The following is a 23,285-nucleotide window of genomic DNA, read 5'->3' as shown; positions in this document are numbered from 1 at the left end:
TTCTGATAGGTACCCAGATTCTTTCCAACTTTCTTCTCCACCATACCTAGAGTGTGGCCCTCATAAGAATGGACCAAAATAACTGTTGGAGCTCCAACCATAAATTCCACATTCCAGGCTGTTGGTGGGGAGGGAGGAGGGAAAAGAAGAATGCATGGCAATTGTCTCATTTTGATTAGAATATTTAGGCCATTTACATTTAATGTAGTTCCTGACATATTTGGGTTTAAACTTACCCCCTGACCTTCCACAGCCTCAGATCTGCCCCCCTGCATACCCCCGATCTCTTGCCAAGTGGCGTTTGGGTCTTTATGCCATTCCTCACATGTCTGGGAGTAAAGATGAGGTTCAGGGACTTGAGCTTGTGTACTCTGGTGTCTTCCAGAAGAATGTGTCAAGTACAGGGGAGATGGCTTGGAAAGAGGGAGACTCAGAGGATAGTCAAGGACATCGAAACAGGCAAGCCCAGGAGCAGGAAAAGAGATGAGAGTGAGCAGAGGAAACAGTACTGGGGCAGGGGAGCAGGTGGAAGGGTCAGGGAATAAGGGGGGCTGGAGAGGTGGGGATGCTGGCGAGGGAGTGCTTGGCTCACCAGACTCTGGAGTCAATTACAAAACAGCTGCTTTGACAAGCCTGCTTTCCTTACCCAGCCCTAAATCCCTACCTGCTCTCTAAAAATTTCCATCTTTAAACTGGTTGTACCTATAACCCTCCCTCCTCAAATAAATAAACAAACCCTGGCAACCCACAATCTAGTATTTACTGTATACACAAGCTTTCAGAAATATAACTTGCATGGGTGGGGGCTGGTGGCTGCATCCCCTCCTCCTTCTGGTAGCCTCTATCACCCTATAGGGCCCGCAGAGCAGATCTGACCAGGCAGCCTGAGTCTGGAAGTGCGGCAGAGCCTCCTGCTTGTTCACCCTCACTAGGGTGGCAGCTGCACCGCACAGCTGGGTTCAACTCATTAAGCAAGAAGCCCTGGGCTGGACAGTAACACTCAGACATCAGCCTGAGCGAGCCTGGCTGAAAGCCCTCCTTCCTTCTGGTCCGACTGGAGGGAGAGGGGCGGAGAGTACACAGCTCTATAGCCCTCCCCATCCTGGAGCTGTGCGTCCTCCCAGGAGATGCAGCCAGTCATTAATTTGGCCAAAGCCTTCCTGAGGGCTGTAGGTTTGACAGGCTGGGTGTGTGTGGGCCAACCGTGCTAGAGAGAGAGTCTGGCATTTCAGAAGGCAGCCACCTGGCCAGAGGAGGGTCAGCCCCCTTGGTGGTCTCTTTCCCCCGGCTGGACACAGCGCCCTGCACTCTCCCCTTGTGAATGTTCCCCCAGAGATGCTTCCAGGGACGGAGTTCTAACCCTGTGGACGGGGACATGGGAAGGTTTACAGTAGGCCATGGTTCCCTCTGACATCTCCAACTCAGAGGCAGCAAAGAGAAGAGAAATTCCCAGGCACCTCCTCCCTCAGCACCCCTGCCTCTGCCCCACGTCCACATATAGACAACCTGACAACGGTACCTGTGAATGCTGCCATCCACTCCTCCTTTCCATGCCTGCAGCAGCCACACCCACTGTCCATCCCTCACCGGCCTGGCTCAATAGGTGCTGCACTGCCTCTGGTCCTGCCCCTACACCTGGGCCTCTGTACCTATCAGTTCCCCCAGTCTGGTTTTTACTTCTCCCAACAAGTAAGAAGCATGTAAGGTTATCTGAGCAGTCTAGGGGAGAGAATAGGGTGAGGCTGTAAAGACAAGGAGGAGAAGTTTATGGTCATGCTGGAGACCCAGCTGAGCAGAGTCTATGGCAGGCCCATTGGCTGCCTGCCCAATGGTCATCCCTCTACTACCCTCATTTCTTCTTTGTTATAACAAAACCATGACTTCATTAAATATTGGACACCTATGAACTTCATGGACCCTTCTGCAGCCTCCCTGACATGTACTGGTAAGTCTAAGTCAACTATAGTAGTTTCATTCCTTTGACCAATGATCGCCTGGGGCTTGGGCATGAGCGGCCTGTCCGCCTGAGCCTGAGCCACAGCTGCCCTCTGCACCTACCACGCTGATAAGCTGGGCCAGGGAGAGCTGCAGCTTGATGGAGATGAGCTGTGAGGAGCTGGTGGCTGGGCGGATCAGGTTATTGTAACGGGTTTTGTTCAGAAGGTCGTCCATCAGCTTTTCCTCCGCATTGGCCACACGGCAGTTCCCTGGGAAAACACAGTCAGACCTGCTGGGCCCTTGTGCATCTGATCCCCACTGCAGCCTGTGGCAGCAGGGAGAGCTGAGGGAGCACAGGTGCCCTTAGGGCTGGCTGAAGCAGCGAAGGTGCTGGCAGGCCTGTCTCTCCTTGAGGACTTCAAATTAAATACACTCAACACAGAGCTCAGCTCCCATGCCATACCTCTTCCTCTTCCCTCTAGCAATGAATGGCATCCCACTCTACATAGCTGGTACAAAAACTGGGTATCTCTTCTTGACCTCTCCCTTGGTTCATCCAAGTGGCCACTTAGTCCTGTCTTTTTTTTTTTTTTTTTTTTTTTTTTTTGAGACAGTGTCTCACTCTGTCGCCCAGGCTGGAGTGCGGTGGTGTGATCTCGGCTCACTGCAACCTCCACCGCCTGAGTTCAAGCAATTCTCCTGTCTCAGCCTCCAGAGTAGCTGGGATTACAGGCCTGCGCCACCACACCTAGCTAATTTTTGTATTTTAGTAGACGGGGTTTCACCATGTTGGCCAGGCTGCTCTGGAACTCCCGGCCTGAGGTGATCCGCCCACATTGGCTTCTCAAAGTGCTGGGATTACAGGTGTGAGCCGCCATGCCCGGCCCTAGTCCTATCTTTTACTTTCCAAGCCCCTCAGTCTGTTCTCCTTATCTCTACTGCTACAGCCATGTCCCCACCTCCCCACCCCTGCCCTCCTTCTGGTCTCTCCACCCCCAGTCTCTCCCTGCTATCCATGTACCATACAGTGCCAGAGTGGTCTTTCTACAGCAAACTGGTCTAGGGCCCTTCCCTACCCACAACTCTCAGAGCTGTAGGTGGACTTAAAAATCAAATGTTTTGGCTTGGCATTCGAGGCCCTTTCCCCACTGACACTGGCTTATCTTTCTCAATCTGATTTTCTCCCACCTCTCTACCTCTACCCCAGATACTCGGATACTCTCTCTTCTGGCCATAGCCTACTGTTTGCCTTTCCCCCTGTGACCTTCACTGTCTCACTTCCTTTTTTTTTTTTTTTTTAGAGACAGGGTCTTGCTATGTTGCTCAGGCTGGTTTCAAGCGATTCCTCCTGGATTCAAAGGATCCTCCCACCTCAGCCTCCTTAGTAGCTGGGACTACAGGTGTGCACCACCACACCCAGCTTGTCTCATTTCTTTGAGCACACTCTTTCTTCTGCCAGGATTGCCCCCAGCCCACCAGTTATGAATTATCTGAGGGTCTATCTTGTGCCAGGGACTTTACTACCTTTTGAGGATAACAGCAAGCAAAAGCCAGAAATGGATCCTGCCACCAGAGCACTTACAGTGCAGGGGAGCAGCCCCATTACTCACATGTGAGTTTGGGTGCAGAAATGGGTATGAGGTGGTGCTTTCCCTAGGAAGAAACAGAACTGAGATGGGGGGGATTTTCCGGGTTCAGACTTAGAGTGTAAGGTCCCTCTGAGATAACAAATGGAGGGTCCAACTGGCAGCTGGCTCCTCGTCTGGAGCTTCGAGGAGAGGTCTTAGCTCAGAGCCATATTCAAGACCCAGCCTAAATACCACCTCCTGCAGGGAGCCCCCCTGAGCTTCCATAGCCTCAAATCTGCCCCTCTGCACACCCCCGATCTCTTGCCAAGAGGCGTTTGGGTCTTTATGTCATTTCCCTCACATGTCCGGGAGTAAAGGTGAGGTTCAGGGACTTGGGCTTATGTATTCTAGTGTCTTCAGGGAGAATGTGTAAAGCATAGAGGGGGCAGCCTGGAAAAAGGGAGACTCAGAGGAGAATCAAGGACATTTGAGGAGGCAAGCCTGGGAGCAGGAAAAGAGATGAGAGTGAGCAGAGGAAACAGTGCTGGGGCAGGGAAGCAGGTGGGAGGATCAGGGAATAAGGGGGGCTGGAGAGGTGGGGGTGGGGATGCTGGTGAGGGGCTGCCTAGCTTGCCAGGCTCAGGAGTAGATTACATCTTCCCGCAAGGGGCAGTTCACCTAGTTGCACCAAACCCCTTCCTCTGTGGGTAGGGCCAGAGGGCCCAGAGCACAGACCAACCCAATTAGGCAGGCCTGAGGTGGACTCAGGGGTGGGTGCTGGGCTGGACTCCTGGTTGTGGGGAGCAGCCGCCACCCTGCCTACTTCATCCACTTTCCAACTCACTGCCTATCTGGAGCAGATGCAATATTTAGTGCCTTGTGAAAGATGCTCCTAGTGCACCTGCTGCCTGCTGCCCCTCCCCCAGGCTGCCCTGGGCTCTCCAGAGGGGGGTCCTATGGATGCTTGGCCTAGATTCTGAGCCCTGCCTCTTATACCCAGGACCCCTTTCCCAGAGGCCAGCTGCTTGAGTACCCTGGAAGCCAGTCTGTAGCCCCAGGCTAGAGCTGGGTCCCTCCCACAGCCCTTCTTTAGCATGTTTGTTTGGACTGACTTATTTCATAGAGAGGGGTGTGTCTTGCCCAAGCCCATCTGGCATGTCTGAGGCAGCTCTGGGGTCAGAATCTGCAGCTCCCATCCCCCAGCCCTGCAATACTAGGGGAGGCTGGATCCCAAATCTCTGAAGTCCCACCAGGCTGGTCCGACCAGGCTCCCAAGCCCAGGGCTGCTCTGCAGGCTGTGGGGCTCATGCTCCAGCTCCGAGCCCACCTGATGTGCTCAGGTTGCTCACCTTTGGGCCTGTCCTGCCTCTCAGGCATTCAGCTGACCCGGAGGGACTCCCCCATCTTGACCACCAGCTGTGGGCTCGAGTTAGAGGTTCCCAGAACCTTAGACCATTTTAGCCCAACCCCCTATTTCTCAGCTGGGGAAACTGAGACCAAAGAGGGAAGAAACTTTCTCAAGTGTCCCCAGCAAGTCAGAGGAGGAACCAGGTATAGGAGCCTCTTTCCGACAGAGGTCTTCCCTGACCCCTGAGCCTTCTTCAGTGCCTCATTAGCTTCCCTGTAAGGAGACTGCCCCGCAGAGCCTGGAAATGGTGCTGTCCTGGGCAGTGTGTGCCCGTGACTGCACCTGTGTTTGTACTTGTGAGTGTATGGCCGGGGGGTGGGGGGGTGCAGTGAAGGGTGGGAATAAACAGCAGGGATACTGGGGACTGGAATGCACCCCACTTGCCCCCACAAAAGGGGCGGGGGAGCCCAGCCCAGCACATGCTTAGACTTTCCAATCTACTGAATGCCTGTGAGGCCCTGCTGGGCTCAAAAGACAAGGAACACGCCTTTCACCCTTTCAAGGGGTGGCCCAGAATGGGTGGAAGCTTCTGCAGCACGGTTGGGGGTCACATCCCAGCCCATGGGCTGACAGTTAAACAGAGAAGCCGCCACTAGGGGTCAGTCACGATTCAATGATTCTGATGAGGAGTGGGCCCCACCAGCCTCTGCCCAGGGTTTTGTCTTCCAGGCCTTCTTGGGAAAAATTGTTCCCTGCCAGAAAGAGGCTAATAATCTGAGAGGAAGCCGTAGCTGGAATTCTAAACTGTGTGAGTGTGTGTCCAGTTTGGAAAGGTATATCCCATCTAAAAATTTGTATTGGAAAAATGGAAAGATATACCTATTGTTTTGGAATACAAACTACAGAAAGTAACAGTTAACAGAATCTTATTGGAAAAATTAGATTCTGCATCTGAAAAGGCAGAGTGATTTTTCAACTGGGGTATATGTCCTTAACTGAGGAAAGGAACATGATATTTATATTAAAAGGCAGCTATGTTTTTTGTTGTTTTTTTTTTTCTGAGACCGAGTCTCGATCTGTTGCCCAGGCTGGAGTGCAGTGGCGTGATCTCAGCTCACTGCTGCAACCTCCACCTCCCGGGTTCACGCCATTCTCCTGCCTCAGCCTCCCGAGTAGCTGGGACTACAGGTGCCTGCTACCACGCCCGGCTAATTTTTTGTATTTTTAGTAGAGACGGGGTTTCACCATGTCAGCCAGGATGGTCTCGATCTCCTGACCTCGTGATCCACCCGCCTCGGCCTCCCAAAGTGCTGGGATTACAGGTGTGGGCCACCGCGCCTGGCCTATGATTTTTTTTAAGTAGAGAATTTATCTTTTATAAAGAGCTTATTACATACTATTAGTGCTTCTTCAATCATGTGTATTAATCACCTGGATTCCTAGGCTTTATTCCCAGAGATTCTGATCCTGTGAGCCTAGGGTGGGACCCAGAAATCTGTACAGGGTGATACAGGCTGCCCCAGGACCACACCTAAGAAACACTGCCACTGGCCCCCACACACATCCAAGTCTCCAAATATGTAGGCAGGGCATATTCTCTCCATAGAACAGATGGGGAAACCGAGGTCCAGGATGGTGAAAGAAATGGCACAGGGTCACCCAGCTAGTAGAAGAGCCACGATACACTCACTGCCTACAGACACCATCTTTGATGGGAGCTCCACCTCTTTATAGGAGTAGTAAAAACTACTTCTGTAGTTTGTATTCCAAAATGACGGGTATATCTTTCCATTTTATCAATATAAATTTTTAGATTGGATATGCTTTCCCAAACTGGACACACACTCACAGTTTAGAATTCCAGCTATGGCTTCCTCTCAGATTATTAGCTCCTTATATATTCCCTGACTCCTACCTCCTGCCTCCCCTATGGTGGGTCTCTATCCAAGGAAGAGGTAGCCCTGGTCCTCCAGGCTGACTGGGGCTTGGAGGAAAAGCCTGGGTGAGTGTAGGAGCTAGAAGGGCCCTTGGAATTCAGGTGGGGAAACTGAGGCCCTGGGAAGGCAGTCCTCACATTTGCATTCTACCTGGAGAAGGGCTGGGTCTTCTTCCTGAGTGGCAGGCCCAACTTCACCAGCCTGGTCCTCAGTCAAGCTGGCTGTCCAGGCCTAGCACACCTCGGGTGGGTGACCGGAGGCAGTGGTGCCATAAAATGTGTTTCCTGGGAGATCCACCACCAAAACACAAAACATTCCAAGGCTGGTGATTTGGGCAAGCTCCCTCCCCTCAGTTTCCCCATCTCCACCACAGCTGTGTTGGAGGGGACTTCTCTCTAAGGCTGAGCAGCAGATTCGCTCCCAAGTGCCTACACCGCCCAGGTGGCCGGCTCCTCTGCACCCACGCTTCAAGAAAGTCGCCTCTTAGGCAAGGAAGGAGCCTCAGCCCTGTTGGGAGCGGGAGTCGGTATATTCCCAGCCTCCCAGACTGCTGGGGATGACCCGCGGTGCCTGCAAAGCCGGTGTCATCCAGCCCGCTGCCCAGCCCACAGACACTCGCCCTGGAGGGCAGCCCTGGCCCTCGCAGCGGCTCCGAGAAGAGGCAGCCCCCACTCCAAACCTGGCAGACCCACCCACGCAGGCCCGCCCCCGCTGCCTCGGCGAGTGGGCTCAGCCCTGCCCACGCCCCCATCTTGCCGGGACAATCTTGGGCCACTCCCCCGGGAGCAGGGCATCCTCCCTTCCCTCCCACCTGTGGCCAGTCCACCTCCGTTCAGCCCTGTTCAGCCCAACCCAGGCGCCTCTCCCTCCTTCCCCGAAAAGAACTCACCGCGCCCGCAAAGGGCAACCAGGAAGAAAAGGACCAGGGAAGGCGCGCGCCTCATGGCCGGCGGGGCCGGGTGGCAGCCGCCGCGAGCTCCGCTGTGGGGTCACAGGGCACCCGTGAGCCGCGCGGTCAAGTGAGCGCCGGTCCTGGCCCCGGAGGTTTGCTGGCGGGGCGGCGCTCACTAGGACCCCGCGGAGAGCCCCGCCGAGCCCCGCGTGGGCAGCAGCTGGGAGCCCCGCCCACTCGGGGGATGTACTGGGCCCGCTGCTCCGCCCCGACGCCCCTGGGTGGTCTGGACCCCACCTGCCGCCTGGCTTCCCTATCTCCTTGGGCCTTGCAACCTTCCCCCAAGGCAAGCAGGACAGTGCGGGCACCCTTGGTACAGCTGGGGAGACTGAGCCCTCGAGGGCGGCGGACGCTAGCACAGGATCCCTCTACTGTTGGGGAAAGAGCATGTGCTTGAGCGGGGACGTCCTTGGGCTTTGCCTTCCCTCACCTCGAAGACGCTTTTAGGCAAATGAATCATCTCAAGTTCATTCGCATGGGGTTTGCTCAAAGAAACGACACTGCAGGGTGAGCCGACGCGAGGGAGCGCTGCTCTCTGCAGACTTTGCAGGGAGGGCACTTAGGAAAAGTGAGTGGAATCTGGGAGGGTGAATAGCTCAGGGCCCCTCACCCAGCCTGGGGGCTGGGTAAGGAGCAGAGTTAAAAGGGAGGGGATGGGGCTGGAGTGGGCTGGTCTCGTCCTCCCCCATGGGCCTTCCAATCTGGGCTGAACAGAGGCCGCTCAGGTGATTCAAGCACATCCCTCTACTAGCCAGGGTGTCCTTGACGCGTTTTTAGAATCAGTACCGTTCCCTTGCGGATGGGGGGTCAGCCCCCACCTCGGGAACTGCTGCATCAATTCTGGATCCAGAAGGGCCTCTGGCAGCTTCTCCAACTCCCTCTCAGTCCAGTCCTCATACCTGCTCCCCTTTGTGGGCCATAACAGGCAAATCTGACAACTGGAGGAACAAGGCAGGAAGGGCGGAGTCCAAGGGAGTGACGGCCTGTAAAAAGGCAGCTTTGCCACCTTATCTCCAGGACTCAGTCTTGCTTTCATATTGCTCCCCCCACGTCATTTTGCTATAATCTGACATGTTGACATATGGCCTTTAAAAACAACAACAACACTGTTGAAGTGGAGCGGACTTCCCCTTTGGGATGCTTTGGAGAAGTTAGGATTGAGGGCATCCTCTCTTCTCCAAACTGCAGCAGTAATAGGTGAGATATATAAATAAAAAAGACATGGCAAGGCTGGAAAATAAGATAATCATCTCCATGAACCAAAACCAGAAAAGAAATGCAAAGTGGTTGGAGGCTGAAGAGCCTGGAGCCTGTTGGGCTTTGGAAACCAAGGAGAGTGGCAGGTCCTTTGGGATAAGTGGGGACCAAAAGACTTGGCTAGAAGCTGGGAGCTTGGGTGTATGCCCGTATTTGAAAGGATGATGGGAGCGGGAGGCCTGCTGCTGATCCGTGGTCTGTATCCCTGGCTTTATAGGATGTGTACATCCCCAATATACCCAGGACAGGAGCCTGGAAAGGACATAAAACCTGGAGGCCACTGCAGAACTGTAAAAGTTAGGCTAGCAAAGGGGATAGGATGAAATAGGTTTTTATAGAGGTTTGACATGTATTTTCTTTAAATAAAAAGAGCTGTCTAATTATCTATTGAGAATAATATAATCTTGGTACAAAACTAGAACAAGGATGTACAAGGAAAGCACATTATAGAACAATCTGAATTATGGGTCTTTGTCACAGAGAGACCGCACAGAGCAGTGGCCAGTGCATTGCTTCTGGAGCCAGGCATCCGGATTTGTATTCTGGTGCCACTAATCTTCTCTGTGACCTTAGGGAAAATGATTTGCCTTCACTGTGCCTTAACTTCCTCATATATAAAGGGGGAAAATAACGTTCACAATAAGCCTTTTAGGATAAAATGAAATAATTCATGGAAAGTAACAATACCCAGAACCTAGAAAACCAAATAAATGTTAGCTATTAACTTTTATGAACATAGATTCCAAAATTTTAAATAATACCAAGTTGAATACAGCAATGTACACACACATAAACAATGCATCATGATGAATTAGGTTTTATTACAATAATGCAAGGGCAGAGTCAACATCAGATAATTCACTATTAGCAAGCTAGCTTTTTTTTTTTTTTTTTTTGAGACAGGGTTTCACTGTTGCCCGGGCCTGAGTAGAGTGGTGGGATCTTGGCTCACTGCAACCTCCACCTCTCAGGCCCAAGTGATCTTCCCATCTCAGCCTTCCAAAGTGCTGGGATTACAGGCATGCAACACCATGCCTGGCCCTATCTTTCTTAATGTGTAGCAATTATCATACTTAATGGGAAAACTTTAGAAGCAATTTCCATCAAAGTTAGGACATAGACAAGGGTGCCTTCTATCACTGTTTCTACTGAACATGGCATTGGAGGTCCTAGGCAATGTGTTAGGTTAATACATATGAAATTGCCATTTTCTAAGATTATGAGATGCCCAACATCAGAAATGTATGTGATTCAACCTATAATAGAAATGAAGGAAATAAAATTTTAAAATTGGAAAGAAAAAACTACCTGTATTTGCAGGCAGGTATGATTGTCTATGCAGAAAATCCAAAAGAATATACAGATAAATTATTAAGACTAGTAAGAGAGTTAGCAAGGTTGTTGAATTCAAGATCATCTTTAAAAAAACCTATTAGCATTCCTATACATCAGTAATAACAAATTAGAAAATGTAATAGAAAAAGAGATTCTAGGCTGGGCGTGGTGGCTCACCCAGACCTTTGGGAGGCTGTAATCCCAGACCTTTGGGAGGCTGTAATCCCAGACCTTTGGGAGGCTGTAATCCCAGACTTTTGGGAGGCTGAGGCGAGCAGATCATAAGGTCAGAAGATCGAGACCATCCTGGCTAACACGGTGAAACCCCGTCTCTACTAAAAATAAAAAAATTAGCCGGGCATGGTAGCGGGCGCCTGTAGTTCCAGCTACTCGGGAGGCTGAGGCAGGAGAATGGTGTGAACCCAGGAGGCGGAGCTTGCAGTGAGCCAAGATTGCACCACTGCACTCCATCCCAGGAGACAGAACGAGACTCCGTCTCAAAAAAAAAAAAAAAAAAAAAAAAAAAAAAAAAAAAAAGAAAAAGATTCTATTCACAATAGTAACAAAAACCTTAGACCTTAGAATATATCTAGCAAAATATACGTAAGGTCTTTCATGAAGAGTATTGCTATGGTCTGAATCTGTCTCCCAAAACAGATTTGTTAAAACTTAATTGCCAAGATGATAATATTAAGAGGTAGGGCCTTTAAGGAGTGATTAAGTCATAATGGCAAGTCCTCATAGATGAGATTAGTGTCTTATTAAAAGAGCTTGTGTGTGGGGGTTTATCTGTTCCTTCTGCTGCATGAGAACATAGCATTTGTCCCCTCCAGAGGAGCCAGCATTCAAGGCATCGTCTTGGAAGCAGAGACCAGGCCCTCACTGACACTGTACCTGCTGGTGCCTTGATCTTGGACTTCCCAACCTCCAGAACTGAGAAAATAAACTTCTGTTGTTTGTAAATTACCCAGTCTCTGGTATTTTGTTATAGCACTACAAAAGGCCTAAGACAAATACAAAAATTACTTAGGAAGAACTGACTAAATTGAAATACAGACCATATATATTATGAATGGGAGGACTCAATGCTATAAACATATTACTTCTCACCAAATTAATCTATAAATTCAAGCAATTCCCAAATACCAATAGATTTTTTTGTGGAACTTGACAGGCTGATTCTAAAATTCATGTAGTAATTGAGGGGCCAAGAACAGTGTGCAGACACTGCTGGTGCCCTCGCCATACCCCTTGGCATTGCCAACCACACACATGCCAGGGAGCTGATGCTTTTAAGAGCACCCTTAGTGTATTCATCATGCCTTTTCATTTCCTGAATTTCCTGATGTTTTGACAGCTGAGGCCTTGCTGATCCTGGAGAGACTGCTCCTCCCAGGGCTAGCCAATTCCCCGAGACAGTAAGGGACTCACCTGCAAATGCACCTTTCCATATGCAAACCAGCCAATCCAAAGCCCATACCCCCAACCACCTCCTTCATCAGACTGTTATACTGGGTCATTGTCCATCTGCCCTCATCATCCCAGGGCCATGAACCAGACAACCAGGGACGGCCCTATGCTCCGGAGCCAAGTGAAATTATTTAAACTCTTAATAGCTAATCCTGTGCCTGCTTACCCTGGCTTGCCTTGCCCTTCTCCTGGATGACACAAATAAAGCTCTTGCCCATGTTTCCCCCCAGTTCCCTTTACTTATTGACCAACCCTGGTGCCTCCCCATGTATCCCTGCCTGGCATGCCATGTCTCTTGTTTCTAGGGACCTCTGAGTATAAAGAACTCTTTCAGGACAGTCATTTCCACATCTGTGTGTCTTGCCATACCTAATGAAAATCTTGAGTGCATTTTAAAACAGCCATGAAGAAAGGGAGTTGGTGGATAAATACCACAGCTTCACCACCCCTCAGCTGGAATAACTGAAGGGCCCAGTGAGATTGAGCCCCAGTTACCTTTTGTGGCAACCTGCTCATTAATGTATCATCTATTGACTTTCTTCCCTTTCCTATCTCACTTCTCACCCTCTTACCTTGCTTCCTGGAATCATCTTCTAAAAAAAAAAAGCTTGCACCCAAATCCTTGACTCAGGCTCTCCTTCAAGCAGAACCCAAATGAATACATTTTTAAAGAATAAGAATGACATAGGCCAGGCGCGGTGGCTCACGCTTGTGATCCCAGCACTTTGAGAGGCCAGGGCGGGCGGATAACAAGGTCAAGAGATTGAGACCATCCTGGCCAACATGGTGAAATCCTTTCTCTACTAAAAATACAAAAAAATTAGCTGGGTTTGGTGGCGCACACCTGTAGTCCCAGCTACCTGGGAGGTTGAGGCAGGAGAATCACCTGAACCTGGGAGGCAGAGATCGCAGTGAACCAAGATCGCGCCACTGCACTCCAGCCTGGGCGACAGAGCGAGACTGTTTCAAAAAAAAAAAAAAAAAAAAAAAAAGAATGACATAGAGGTCAGTGGGTGATGGAAGGTTTAAGATTTGTGTACATACGATAATGTCATAGGAATCAGGACAGTTAAATATTGTCGAGGGGGATGTACAAATTGACCACTGGAAGAGAACAGGAGCCCAGCAAAAGATCCATGACACATGGAAACTTGAAATAAGATAGAAGTTGCCTTGTAGATCATTGGGGAAAGGATGGAGTATTCTAAAAATGATGTTGGCACAATTGATTATCCATGTGGAAAGTAAATACAACTAGATCCCTAGTTCACACCATACCAAAAATAAAATCCAGGTTCATTAAAGATCTAGTTTGAAAAGCAAAACTTTGAAAGCATTTCGAAGCAAATATAGGAGGATATCATTATGAGTGGGGTAGTGTCTTAGTGTGGGCTGCTCTAACAAAATGCCATAGACTGGGTGGCTTAAACAACAAACATTGATTTCTCCCAGTTCTGGAGGCTACATGTCCAAGATCAGGGTGCCAGCATGGTCGGCTCTTGGTGAGGGCCCACCTCCTGGTTCACAGAGGGCCATCTTCTTGTATCCTCACATGGCAGAGAACAAGAAAGACAGGAGGCAACTCTCCTGCATCTCTTCTTATGAAGGTGCTGATCCCATCATGAGAGCTCCACCCTCCTGACCTAATTACTTTCCAAAGTCCTCACCTCTTAACACCATTATATTGGAAGCCAGGAATTCAACATATAAATTTAGAGGGGACACAGATATTCAATCCATAACAAGTAGAAAGTAATTTCCTAAACAAAATACTAAAAGTGGCTGGGTGTGGTGGTTCATACCTGTAATACCAGCATTTTGGGAGGCTGAAGCAGGAGGACTGCTTGAGCCCAGGAGTTCCAGCCCAGACTGGGCGACATAACAAGACCCCATCTCCTCTCTCTATATAAAAAATTAGTTGGGTGTGCTGGTGTGTGCCTGTAGTCCTGGCTACTTAGGAGGCTGAGGCGGGAGGATCACTGGAGCCCAGGAGTTTGAGGCTGCAGTGAGTTGTGATTGAGCCACTGCACTCCTGCCTGGGCAACAAAGTGGGACTGTCTCAGGAGAAAAAAAATACTAAAAGCATAGGCTCAAAAGAAAAATGGTAATAGATTTGACTTCACTATAGTATTTAAACTTCTATTCAACCAAACATACCACAAACGAAGTTTAAAGAGAAACCGTAGATTAGAAGATATTTGCAATTCATATAATCAAAGGATACGTATCTAGAATATTTAAGGAATTATAAACATTATATATATATATATATATATATAAACATTAATATTTTAAAAACTCAACCAACCAAAAGAAAAGTGGGCAAACAATATGAACATGTAATTCATAGAAAAGAAAACTTGAATGACCTGCAAACATAGGAAGAGGTTTACCATGGATAGGAGTGAGGGGAATGGACACAGAAATGATAATGAGATACTAGCATTCCTACACATCCATAACAGGTTAGAAAATGTATTAGAAAGAGATTTGGCCAGGTGTGGTGGCTCACACCTGTAATCTCAGCACTTTGGGAGGCCAAGGCGGGCAGATCACGAGGTCAGGAGATCAAGACCATCCTGGCTAACATGATGAAACCCTGTCTCTACTAAAAATACAAAAAAAAAAAAAAATTAGCCAGGCGTGGTGGCAGGCACCTGTAGTCCCAGCTACTTTGGAGGCTGAAGCAGGAGAATGGCATGAATCCAGGAGGTGGAGCTTGCACTGAGCCGAGATCACACCACTGCACTCCAGCCTGGGCAACAGAGCGAGAGAGAGACTCCGTCTCAAAAAAAAAAAAAAAAAAAAACAACAAAAACAAAACAAAACAAAACAAAAAACAGATTCTATTCACGATGGCAACAAAAACCTTAGAATATATCTAGCAAAATATACATAAGGCCTTTCATGAACAGTATTGCTATGGTCTGAATGTGTCTCCCAAAATTCAAATTAATTGCCAAGATGATAGTATGAAGAGGCAGGGCCTTTAAGAAGTGATTAAGTCATAAGGGCGAGCCCTCATGGATGAGATTAGTGCTTTATAAAAGGGCGTGGGGGTGGTGGGGCCAGGTGTGGTGGCTCATGCCTGTAATCCCAGCACTTTGGAAGGCCTAGGCAGGCGGATCATGAGGTCAGGAGATTGAGACCACCCTGGCTAATGCGGTGAAACCCTGTCTCTACTAAAAATACAAAAAATTAGCAGGGCGTGGTGGCAGGCACCTGTAGTCCCAGCTACTCGGGAGGCTGAGGCAGGAGAATGGTGTGAACCTGAGAGACGGAGCTTGCAGTGAGCCGAGATCACACCACTGCACTCCAGCCTGGGCAACAGAGCAAGACTCGTCTCAAAAAAAAAAAAAAAAAAAAAAAAAAAAAAAAAAAGAAAGAAAAAGAAAAAGAAAAGGCATGGGGGTGAATCTGTTCCTTCTGCTACATAAGAATATATTCTTATTGTTGGCTGGGCACGGTGGCTCATGCCTGTAATCCCAGCACTTTGGGAGGCCAAGGCTGATGGATCACAAGGTCAAGAGTTCGAGACCAGCCTGGCCAACATGGTGAAACCCTGTATCTACTAAAAACACAAAAATTAGCCGGGTGTGGTGGCAGATGCCTGTAATCCCAGCTACTCAGGAGGTGGAGGCACAGAATTGCTCGAACTCGGGAGGTGGAAGTTGCAGTGAGCCGAGATCGGCGCCACTGCACTCCAGCCTGGGTGACAGAGTGAGACTCCGTCTCAAAAACAAAAACAACAAAAAAAAAGAGGATATCTTACTGTTATTTTGAGACAGGGTCTCACTCTGTTGCCCAGGTTGGAATACAGTGGCACAATCACTGCTCACTGCAGCATCAACCTCCTAGGCTCAAGTGATCCTCCCACCTCAGCCTCCCAAGTAGCTGAGACCACAACCATGCCACGACACCTGGCTAATTTTTGGGATTTTTTTGTAGAGACCAGGTCCCACTATGTTGCCCAGGCTGGTCTCAAACTCGTGGGCTCAAGCAGTCCTCCTGCCTTGGCTTCCCAAAGTGCTGGGATTACAAGCGTGAGCCACCGCTCCTGGCAGTTCATATTATTTTGAAAGCCCTATAACAGCAAGTGCTAGTAAGGATGTGGAACAGCAGGAGCACTCGCCAACTGCTGCTGGGGATGTAAACTGGGGCTGCCAGTTTGGAGAGAAATTGATAATGTATTGTAAAGTCAAAGATGCTTCCGTCCAATGCCTAGCCCTTCCATTTCTCAGTGTGCACCCCAGAGACACTCATTTATATGATAATGTTCATAGTCACCCTTGTATAGTGAAAATTGGAGACCACTTAGATGTCCATCAACGAGAACATGGAGGAATGAACTGTGGGATACTCACATAATACAATATGATCTGGAGCCGGGGCCAGCAAACTACCGCCCATCTGCCAGATCTGGAGCTAAGGAGAATGGTTTTTGTAACATTAAAGCACCATAAAAAACAAATCAAAATAAAACAACGCAAAGCAAAGACTGCAACGGAGACCATATGTTGCCTGCAAAGCCTAAAATATCTAACTATATGGCTTTTTACACAAAAAGTTTGCTGACCCTTGATCTAAAGTCACATGTATTAACAAAAATAAATCTTTAAAAAATGTTAAGCAAAAAAGTTTTGAATATGTACAAATCACATATAACATACGTGGACATATACACATTAGCTAACATTTAAAAACATGTTTAAAGATACCCATGTAAGTAGCAGAAGAATAAAATTGCACACGAGTGATAAACTCTAAATTCAGAGAAGTGGTTACCTCTGGGGATGGGAAGAAAAATAAGCATGGGGGGAGGTTCTGGGGGTTTTATTTCATAAATAAATTTGCTTTAGTTCATAAAATGAGAAAAGAAGGTCTGAAGCAAATATGACTACATATGAGTATGTTCTAACAACTGCGGATAATGGTTCCCAGGTGTTTGTTATGTGGGTTCCTATAGATTTATGTATGTTTGAAATATTTAATACATTTTGTTTAAAGGAGTGCCTTTTTGTGAGCGTGCCCAGGAGGAGGATGGCTGTGGACATGGGCAGGCACCCTCCCTGCTGTGCATCCGGCCCCTTGTCTGGCCTAGCCGGGCCCCAGCTGCAGGCTGAGCAATTGTCCACAGGCCAGAGAGACTGACATCCTGGCCCGGGGTTCTGCCCATGACTGTCGCATGCCCTTCTTACAGCTGCCTTGGCAGTGGGTGAGCCTAGTTGGCTCCACCAGCTGAGGCCCAGGCTGCAGTGGTGCTGGCCAGAGAGGATGGAGTTAGCAGCCTGGGACCTGCCGCAAATGACAGCAGGAGTCAGAGCCCAACTTCCCCATCTGTGGAGTGAGATGGTAGATCTCATGGTGTCCAAGGATTCATCCAGCTCTGTTTTCCGGGCCCAGGGTTTGTCCTGAGACCTGTAGCTAATGCCCTGGGCTCCAGCCTCTCTAATTAAGGAAGTAAGAGCCAAGCAGAAGTTGGTCTTCACATTCCTGGCTTTTCATCCCCAACCTGAACTGCCTTTCTCTGGTTTCCCCATCAGTGCTGGTGCCCCTTGAGGAGGAGCCTTACAGAGGAAGCGTTGACCAAAAGGGGCATTTATGTGTGATTTGGAAGGCAGAAGGAAAGAGGCAGCCATTGCTGTCTGAAGGTGGCCGTGGCCGCAAGCGGTGTCACTGGCCAGGTCTAGGTCCATTCTGCCAGTGTACAGCAAGTCAATCACTGTGATACAGGTCCTGATTTATGCCACAAGGCCACCAAACGAGGAGGGGGAAGAACAGCTCTCAAATCCACCTCTGCAGAGATATAAGGCTTAGGGTTGCTTATGGGCTAGGGAAGCGTGATGGTCTAAGATGTGGGGAGAGGTGATTGGCAGCGGGGAAAAATGAAGTCATAGGTTTGTTTCATGCAAGTGTAGTCGGGCTTTGTCACATTTCATAGGACGTAAGTGCAGAAAATGATGGCATTAGCATGATCTGAAGGTGGAGTATTTGACCCTCTGACATCAAAATGGACCTTTTCTCGGGCATTGGCACAGGTCCAGTTGAAGGGTCAATGGTCTCAACCAGTTTGAACTGGACAGGAGCTGGCCCAAGTTCCTGAAAAACAGCTGAAGCAACCATGACCATGGCAACCTATGACTCTGATCTATAAGGCAGCCAGTGATCTATAAAGCAGCCAGTGATCTATAAAGCAGCCAGTGAAGGTTGAGTTTCAGCCTTCAGCAGACTAAGGCCTCAGGGTTCATGGAAAAAACAAAAACAAAACAAAAAGCAAGCAGCCAAAAGCAAGCAGGGTGGCAGGCAGACCTGATCAAATTCACCCCTCGGTTTCAGTAGTGACAGATGTAGTGGTGCTGGCAAATGCCAGCTTGTCCTCACTCTGCCCTGAGTCCAGCTCTTCTCCCCGACTGCTGACCATATGACCTGCACTGACCCTAAGCCCACCACAGGCATTTTGTGCAGACCCACAGATGTGGGAGCTCTGCAAGGCACAGCTGCCCAGAGACCGCTTCAGGGCCTTGCCCTTGGTGGTCCCACCAGAAGCTGGACATGTTTCAGCTTCTCAGATTGACCGAGAAGCGGACCCCTTCTCTGACTCTCCAGCTCCCTCCCCATACCTCTACTTCCCAGCCCCTCCACAATCATGTAAGGTCTAATTGTGCAATAAATCCCTTAGCCCATAACTCATGGTTCTGCTTCTTCCCTGACTGAATCCCGACACTTCCATCAAGGAGGGTGTAAGTGGCAAGCGCTCTCTGAGCCCTGGGAACACAAGTGAACCACGATGCCCCCACCCTGGGTAGCCTTCCTTTCTTTAGCAGCTCCAGAGGGAGGCCTGCTTCCTTCAGCCCCTTAGCAGAACTTTTTTTGAAAAGGGTCACATCTGCCCCACACTAGCCCAAAAGGGCTGCAGGGACAGGGCAGGGTCTTGGATCCTCATCTCTTAGGACAGGTGGTGAGGAATCCACAATATACCTGGTAGCTACTTGGTGCTAGATACTTCATCATTTTATCCTCACAAGAAGCTACTGCCCCATCTTCCAGTGAGAAAGCTGACAGGGAAGGAGTCTGGTGAAGCTGGAGTTTGAACCTATGATTACCAAGCAGCAAAACCCACAGGTTCTTCACTTGTAACTTGCCCACAGCTGCAGCAGGAGGTGGAGCAGTAATTCCTGCCTGTATCTGGCTTCTGCTGGGTCGTGGGGCCATAGTCTCCCAGGCCCTGCTGCTCTCTGCTCTTCCCCTTTCCACCTGTGTGCCTCAGTGTCTGGGGCACACAGCAGCTGAGGCCACAGAGCCTGTAGCATTGGTGGCTCTGCCAGTGGGGCCTGAGGACATGGGTCATTGCTGACTCAGACATGAGGCCTTGTGGAGTGCAGCCACTCAACCTGAAGGGCTTGAGACAAGGAACAGCTGGTTCCCACCCCTCTGGCCAGCACCATCTGAGGCCTCATCATCTGGGCTGGTGGCATCTCAGTGCCTGCTGCTGGCCTGATACCTTGCTCAGTCTCAGAAAATCCTCTCTAAATGCAGCAGATTGGAGTGAGTTTCCTCCACAGCCCTTCCGGCCTGGTGACTCCACAACTTTCCATCTGTAGATGGTAATGAAGTTAGTGAGGTCAACAGACAAGGGTACCCATTCTGGTTCTGCCATTTTGGAGCTCCATGACCCTGGACTAGCTACTTTCTCCTTTTCCTCATCTATAAGGGCTGTCCTGATGCTTCAACAAGGTAACGTGGGTAGAGCATGTTTCACAGTGATTTGGCACTCAATCAGTGCTCAGAAACGATGGCGGCACTAGGGGTGGTGGTGGAATGGGAGAAATTACAAAAACTTATGGTTGGATTGACTTGGCCTCAAATCCATTTGGCCACTTAGCAGCTGTGGTGGGCAAGCTATCTCACATTTTTGAGGCTTGCTTTTTCCATCTATAAAAAGAGGGTGATACTTGTCACCCCACTCATAGGGTTGGTCTGAGGTTTAAATGGGATAATGAACATGAAAGCCTCAGCAGATAGCACACCACCCCTTCCTTCTCCTTTCTCCTGTCTCCTTTATAACAGATGGGAATTCAGTAGGTGCTTAATAGTTGCATGATCCTTTTACAATGTAACCCTGACTGTTGCTTCCTCAATCAGTCATAACTAATGACGTGTACTTCCATCTGAAAGTTCTGAGGGAGGCAGGACATTAAGCTGTTTCAAATGCTGGCTTTAAGTCTAAAGGGTTCACTCTACCTTGTCCTGAATCACCTCCTCCCTCCTTCCTGCTGATCAGAAGCATCTGGGCTTTCAGGACTCATCTTGGAAAAGCCGGCCCTGCTTCCTCTCAATCTTTATGGTCTCCTCATTGAAGGACCTCCTTACTCCATATTTGATTCTCCATAGCTTGCCTCACCTGGCTCCCCAGCTGTCCACTGACAGCCAGGCAAAAGCGGAAAACCTGCTGGGTGTTTTTCTTCCCTTTTGTGACTGTGACCACCGCAGAGATATTCAAATCTCCTAGCTGCAAGAATGCAGTTAGCTGCCTGCCTCCAGTGGCTAGCATCTTCAGGCTTTACCTCAGCTTTTGAGGTAGAGGCCACACTTTTCCTGGCCAGCCCGCAAACCAACTACTGAGCACAGTGAGAGTCCTAGGGCCTGCCATTTTTGCTCAACTCAAACTCCAAGTCCTCCTGTTGCGGGGGCTGAAACTTTGTTAGATCTGCATGGCAATCTGAAGTCTTCCCCTTCCCAATCCAGCTACCTCCTCCTCTTATCATTCACAGTAATTACTGGTACCCACTGAACCCTCTCCCATTCTTAACTACACCTCAGCATCTGCTGTCCAGAGCACTTACCATCTCCAGCACCATGGAAGGGATGGGCTGCAATGGGCTCCAGGATGAAAGGCTGTGCAGAAGAAGCTCAATGGCTTTAAGGACTCCAGACCCTCAGGGGCTAAAAAGGGACCTGAGAACCTGTCTATTCCAATTCCCCCTTTCACTTGTTCACATAGCATAAAGACCCAGATCTGTGTCAGGCCACATGTGCTTCAGGGATGGATGAAGCCAGGATCCCTGCTCTGGATGAACTTACGAGGGAGAGAAGAAGCCTAATGCTCTGTACCAGGGTTTTGGCACGTTGCTGGGAAAGCCTAATACTCAACGGGAATTGAGGTAACATTGCTGGGTGCTCCACTTAAGGAAAGATGATGATTTTTAAGTCTGCCCTGATGGGGCCTGATTTCCTTCTGTTTCCTTTGTTGGAAGTATTTTCAATGGAGACACCTTAAACAATAACAATGACAGCAAAGAACATGCATTCAGTGCTTTTCCATCTGCTGAGCACTATGCTAAGTGTATCAGGTAAAGCCTGGATTAGGAGAGACTGCCGAGGTGAGTCATAGCAGCATGTGTCCTGGGCTTGCAATCTGCAGCTTCCTAGCTGTGTAACCCTGGGCAAACTCTTTAACCTCTCTGTGCCTCATGTTTTTCATTTGTTAAATAGGGAGATCAAGAGTATCTTCTGTACATGTGCTGTGAAAAATAGGCAATATGAAATCCAGACAGGCAGATTCCGGAGTCCAGATCATCCCTATACTGTCTGTAACTACAGCACTCATCTAAGGCCTGGTGAAAGAGCTTTTCTAAAAAAACTTTTGAGATATATGTATAGAATAGTTCACAAATAAATGTTCAGCTAAATGAATTTTCACAAACTGAACACACCTGTGTAACCAGCATCCAGCTCAAGACACAGAACATTACCAGCACCCCAAAAGACCCCCTGTACTTCCTCCAGGTCCCTACCCTCCCAAATGGAGCCACTATTCTAATTTCTAAATGGTATAGATTTATTTCACCTGGTTTTAAGAGTTCCCCCCACCCCAACTTTATGGACGGATAACTGGAGTACAATAAACTGCACCTTTTAAAAATGTACAACTTGATTAGTGTTGTTTGTGTTCACTCATGAAGCCAAAATTCACACAGCAAACATTTCCATAATCCCCCAAAGTTTTCTCATGCCGCTTTGTCATCCATCGCTCCCTCCAATCCTGTCCCAGGCTGATCTGCTTTCTGTCTCTATAGATTAGTTTGCACTTTCTAGAATTTTGTATGAACAAAATTATACAGTACATATTTTTTTTTTTGAGAGTGAGACTTGCTCTGTCACCTAGACTGGAGTGCAGTGGCGTGATCATGGCTCACCGCAGCCTCAACTCCCCAGGCTCAAGTGATCCTCCCACCTCCCAGCCTCCCTATCCTAGCAGCTGGGACTGCAGCTGCACACCACCACACTTGGCTAATTTTGTGTATATATACATTACATATCTATCTATATCTATATGTATCTCACATATAATTACATATGTATATAAAATAGAAAAAATTAACTGGATGAGGTGGTACTTACCTGTTGGTCCCAGCCACTTAGGAGGCTGAGGTAGGAGGATCGCTTGATCCAGGGGAGGTCAAGGCTGCAGTGAGCCATGATGGTGCTACCACACTCCAGCTTGAGCAACAGAGCGAGACCCTGTTTCAAAAACAAAACAAAAATTGTTTTAGTTACTCTACGTCCTCTACATTTCCATATACATTTTAAAACCAACTTTTCAAATTCTAAAAAAAAAAAAAAAAAAAAAAATGCCTGCGGAAAATTTTGATTGGAATTACATTGAGTATAGAGATAAATTGGGAAAGAATCATCATATTGGGCAATTTTGTATCTCCCAATCCAAAACATGGCATATATCTCCATTTATTTCCTCTTCAATTTCACAATGTTTTATAGTGTTCAGTGTAGAGGTTTGACAGATTTATTTTTAGGTATTTTAAAAATTTTTGGTGCCACTCTAAATGAGACTTTCAAAATTTCACTTTCAAATTGTTTGCTCCAACATACAGTTAGAAGGAATAAATTCAAAACTGGGTGCGATAACTCACACCTGTAATCCCAGCACTTTAGGAGGCCGAGGCAGCCGGATCACTTGAGGTCAGGAGTTTGAGACCAGCCTGGCCAATATGGTGAAACCCCATCTCTATTAAAAATACAAAATCATCTGGGCATGGTGGCATGTACCTGTAGCCCCAGCTACTTGGGAGGGTGAGGCAGAAGAATTGCTTGAACCCAGGAGGTGGAGGTTGCAGTGAGCTGAGACTGCACCACTGCACTCCAGCCTGGGCAAGAGAGTAAGACTGTCTCAAAACAAAACAAAAAAAAAAAAAAAAAAGAAAAAAAAAAAGAAGGAATAAATTCAATGCTTGATAGCATAGTAGGGTGACTAGGGTTAAACAAAAATGTACTGTACTCGTGAGATGGACAGCCTAAATACCGACTTGATCACTATGCATTATATACGTAACAAAATTTCACACATGCCCCATAAATTTGTGCAAATAAGAAAATAAAAGTCACTTGTAGAATAAAGTAACACAAAGCAAAAAAAAATTTGCTGCTAAAAACTTTTATGATGAACTCGCCTTCCTTTCACA

General features: G+C 48.4%; 1 protein-coding gene across 7 annotated transcripts in view; it reads right to left on the bottom strand.

Moving 5' to 3' along the window:
- CHRNB4 (cholinergic receptor nicotinic beta 4 subunit) overlaps positions 1-22,314 on the bottom strand; it is a 31,816-nt gene extending 9,502 nt beyond the window's left edge. For 2 of the 7 annotated variants that reach the window (XM_055277556.2, XM_055277563.2), the window contains exons 1-2: positions 7,681-7,812; positions 2,059-2,207 (exon numbers count right to left, since the gene is read on the bottom strand). In XM_055277556.2, coding sequence (XP_055133531.1) covers positions 2,059-2,207; positions 7,681-7,735 — 204 coding nt within the window. In that variant the 5' untranslated portion in view covers positions 7,736-7,812. Of the gene's footprint in view, positions 1-2,058; positions 2,208-6,928; positions 7,058-7,680; positions 7,813-22,206 lie in introns of those variants that run through there. The other 5 variants (XM_055277560.1, XM_055277561.1, XM_055277557.1 and 2 more) reach the window with 5 other exon arrangements.
- Between the last annotated feature and the right edge of the window lie 971 nt (positions 22,315-23,285).

This window comes from Symphalangus syndactylus, chromosome 5 (assembly GCF_028878055.3).
Source record: "Symphalangus syndactylus isolate Jambi chromosome 5, NHGRI_mSymSyn1-v2.1_pri, whole genome shotgun sequence".
NCBI lineage: Eukaryota > Metazoa > Chordata > Mammalia > Primates > Hylobatidae > Symphalangus > Symphalangus syndactylus.
This window is presented reverse-complemented; position numbering and strand designations above follow the sequence as displayed.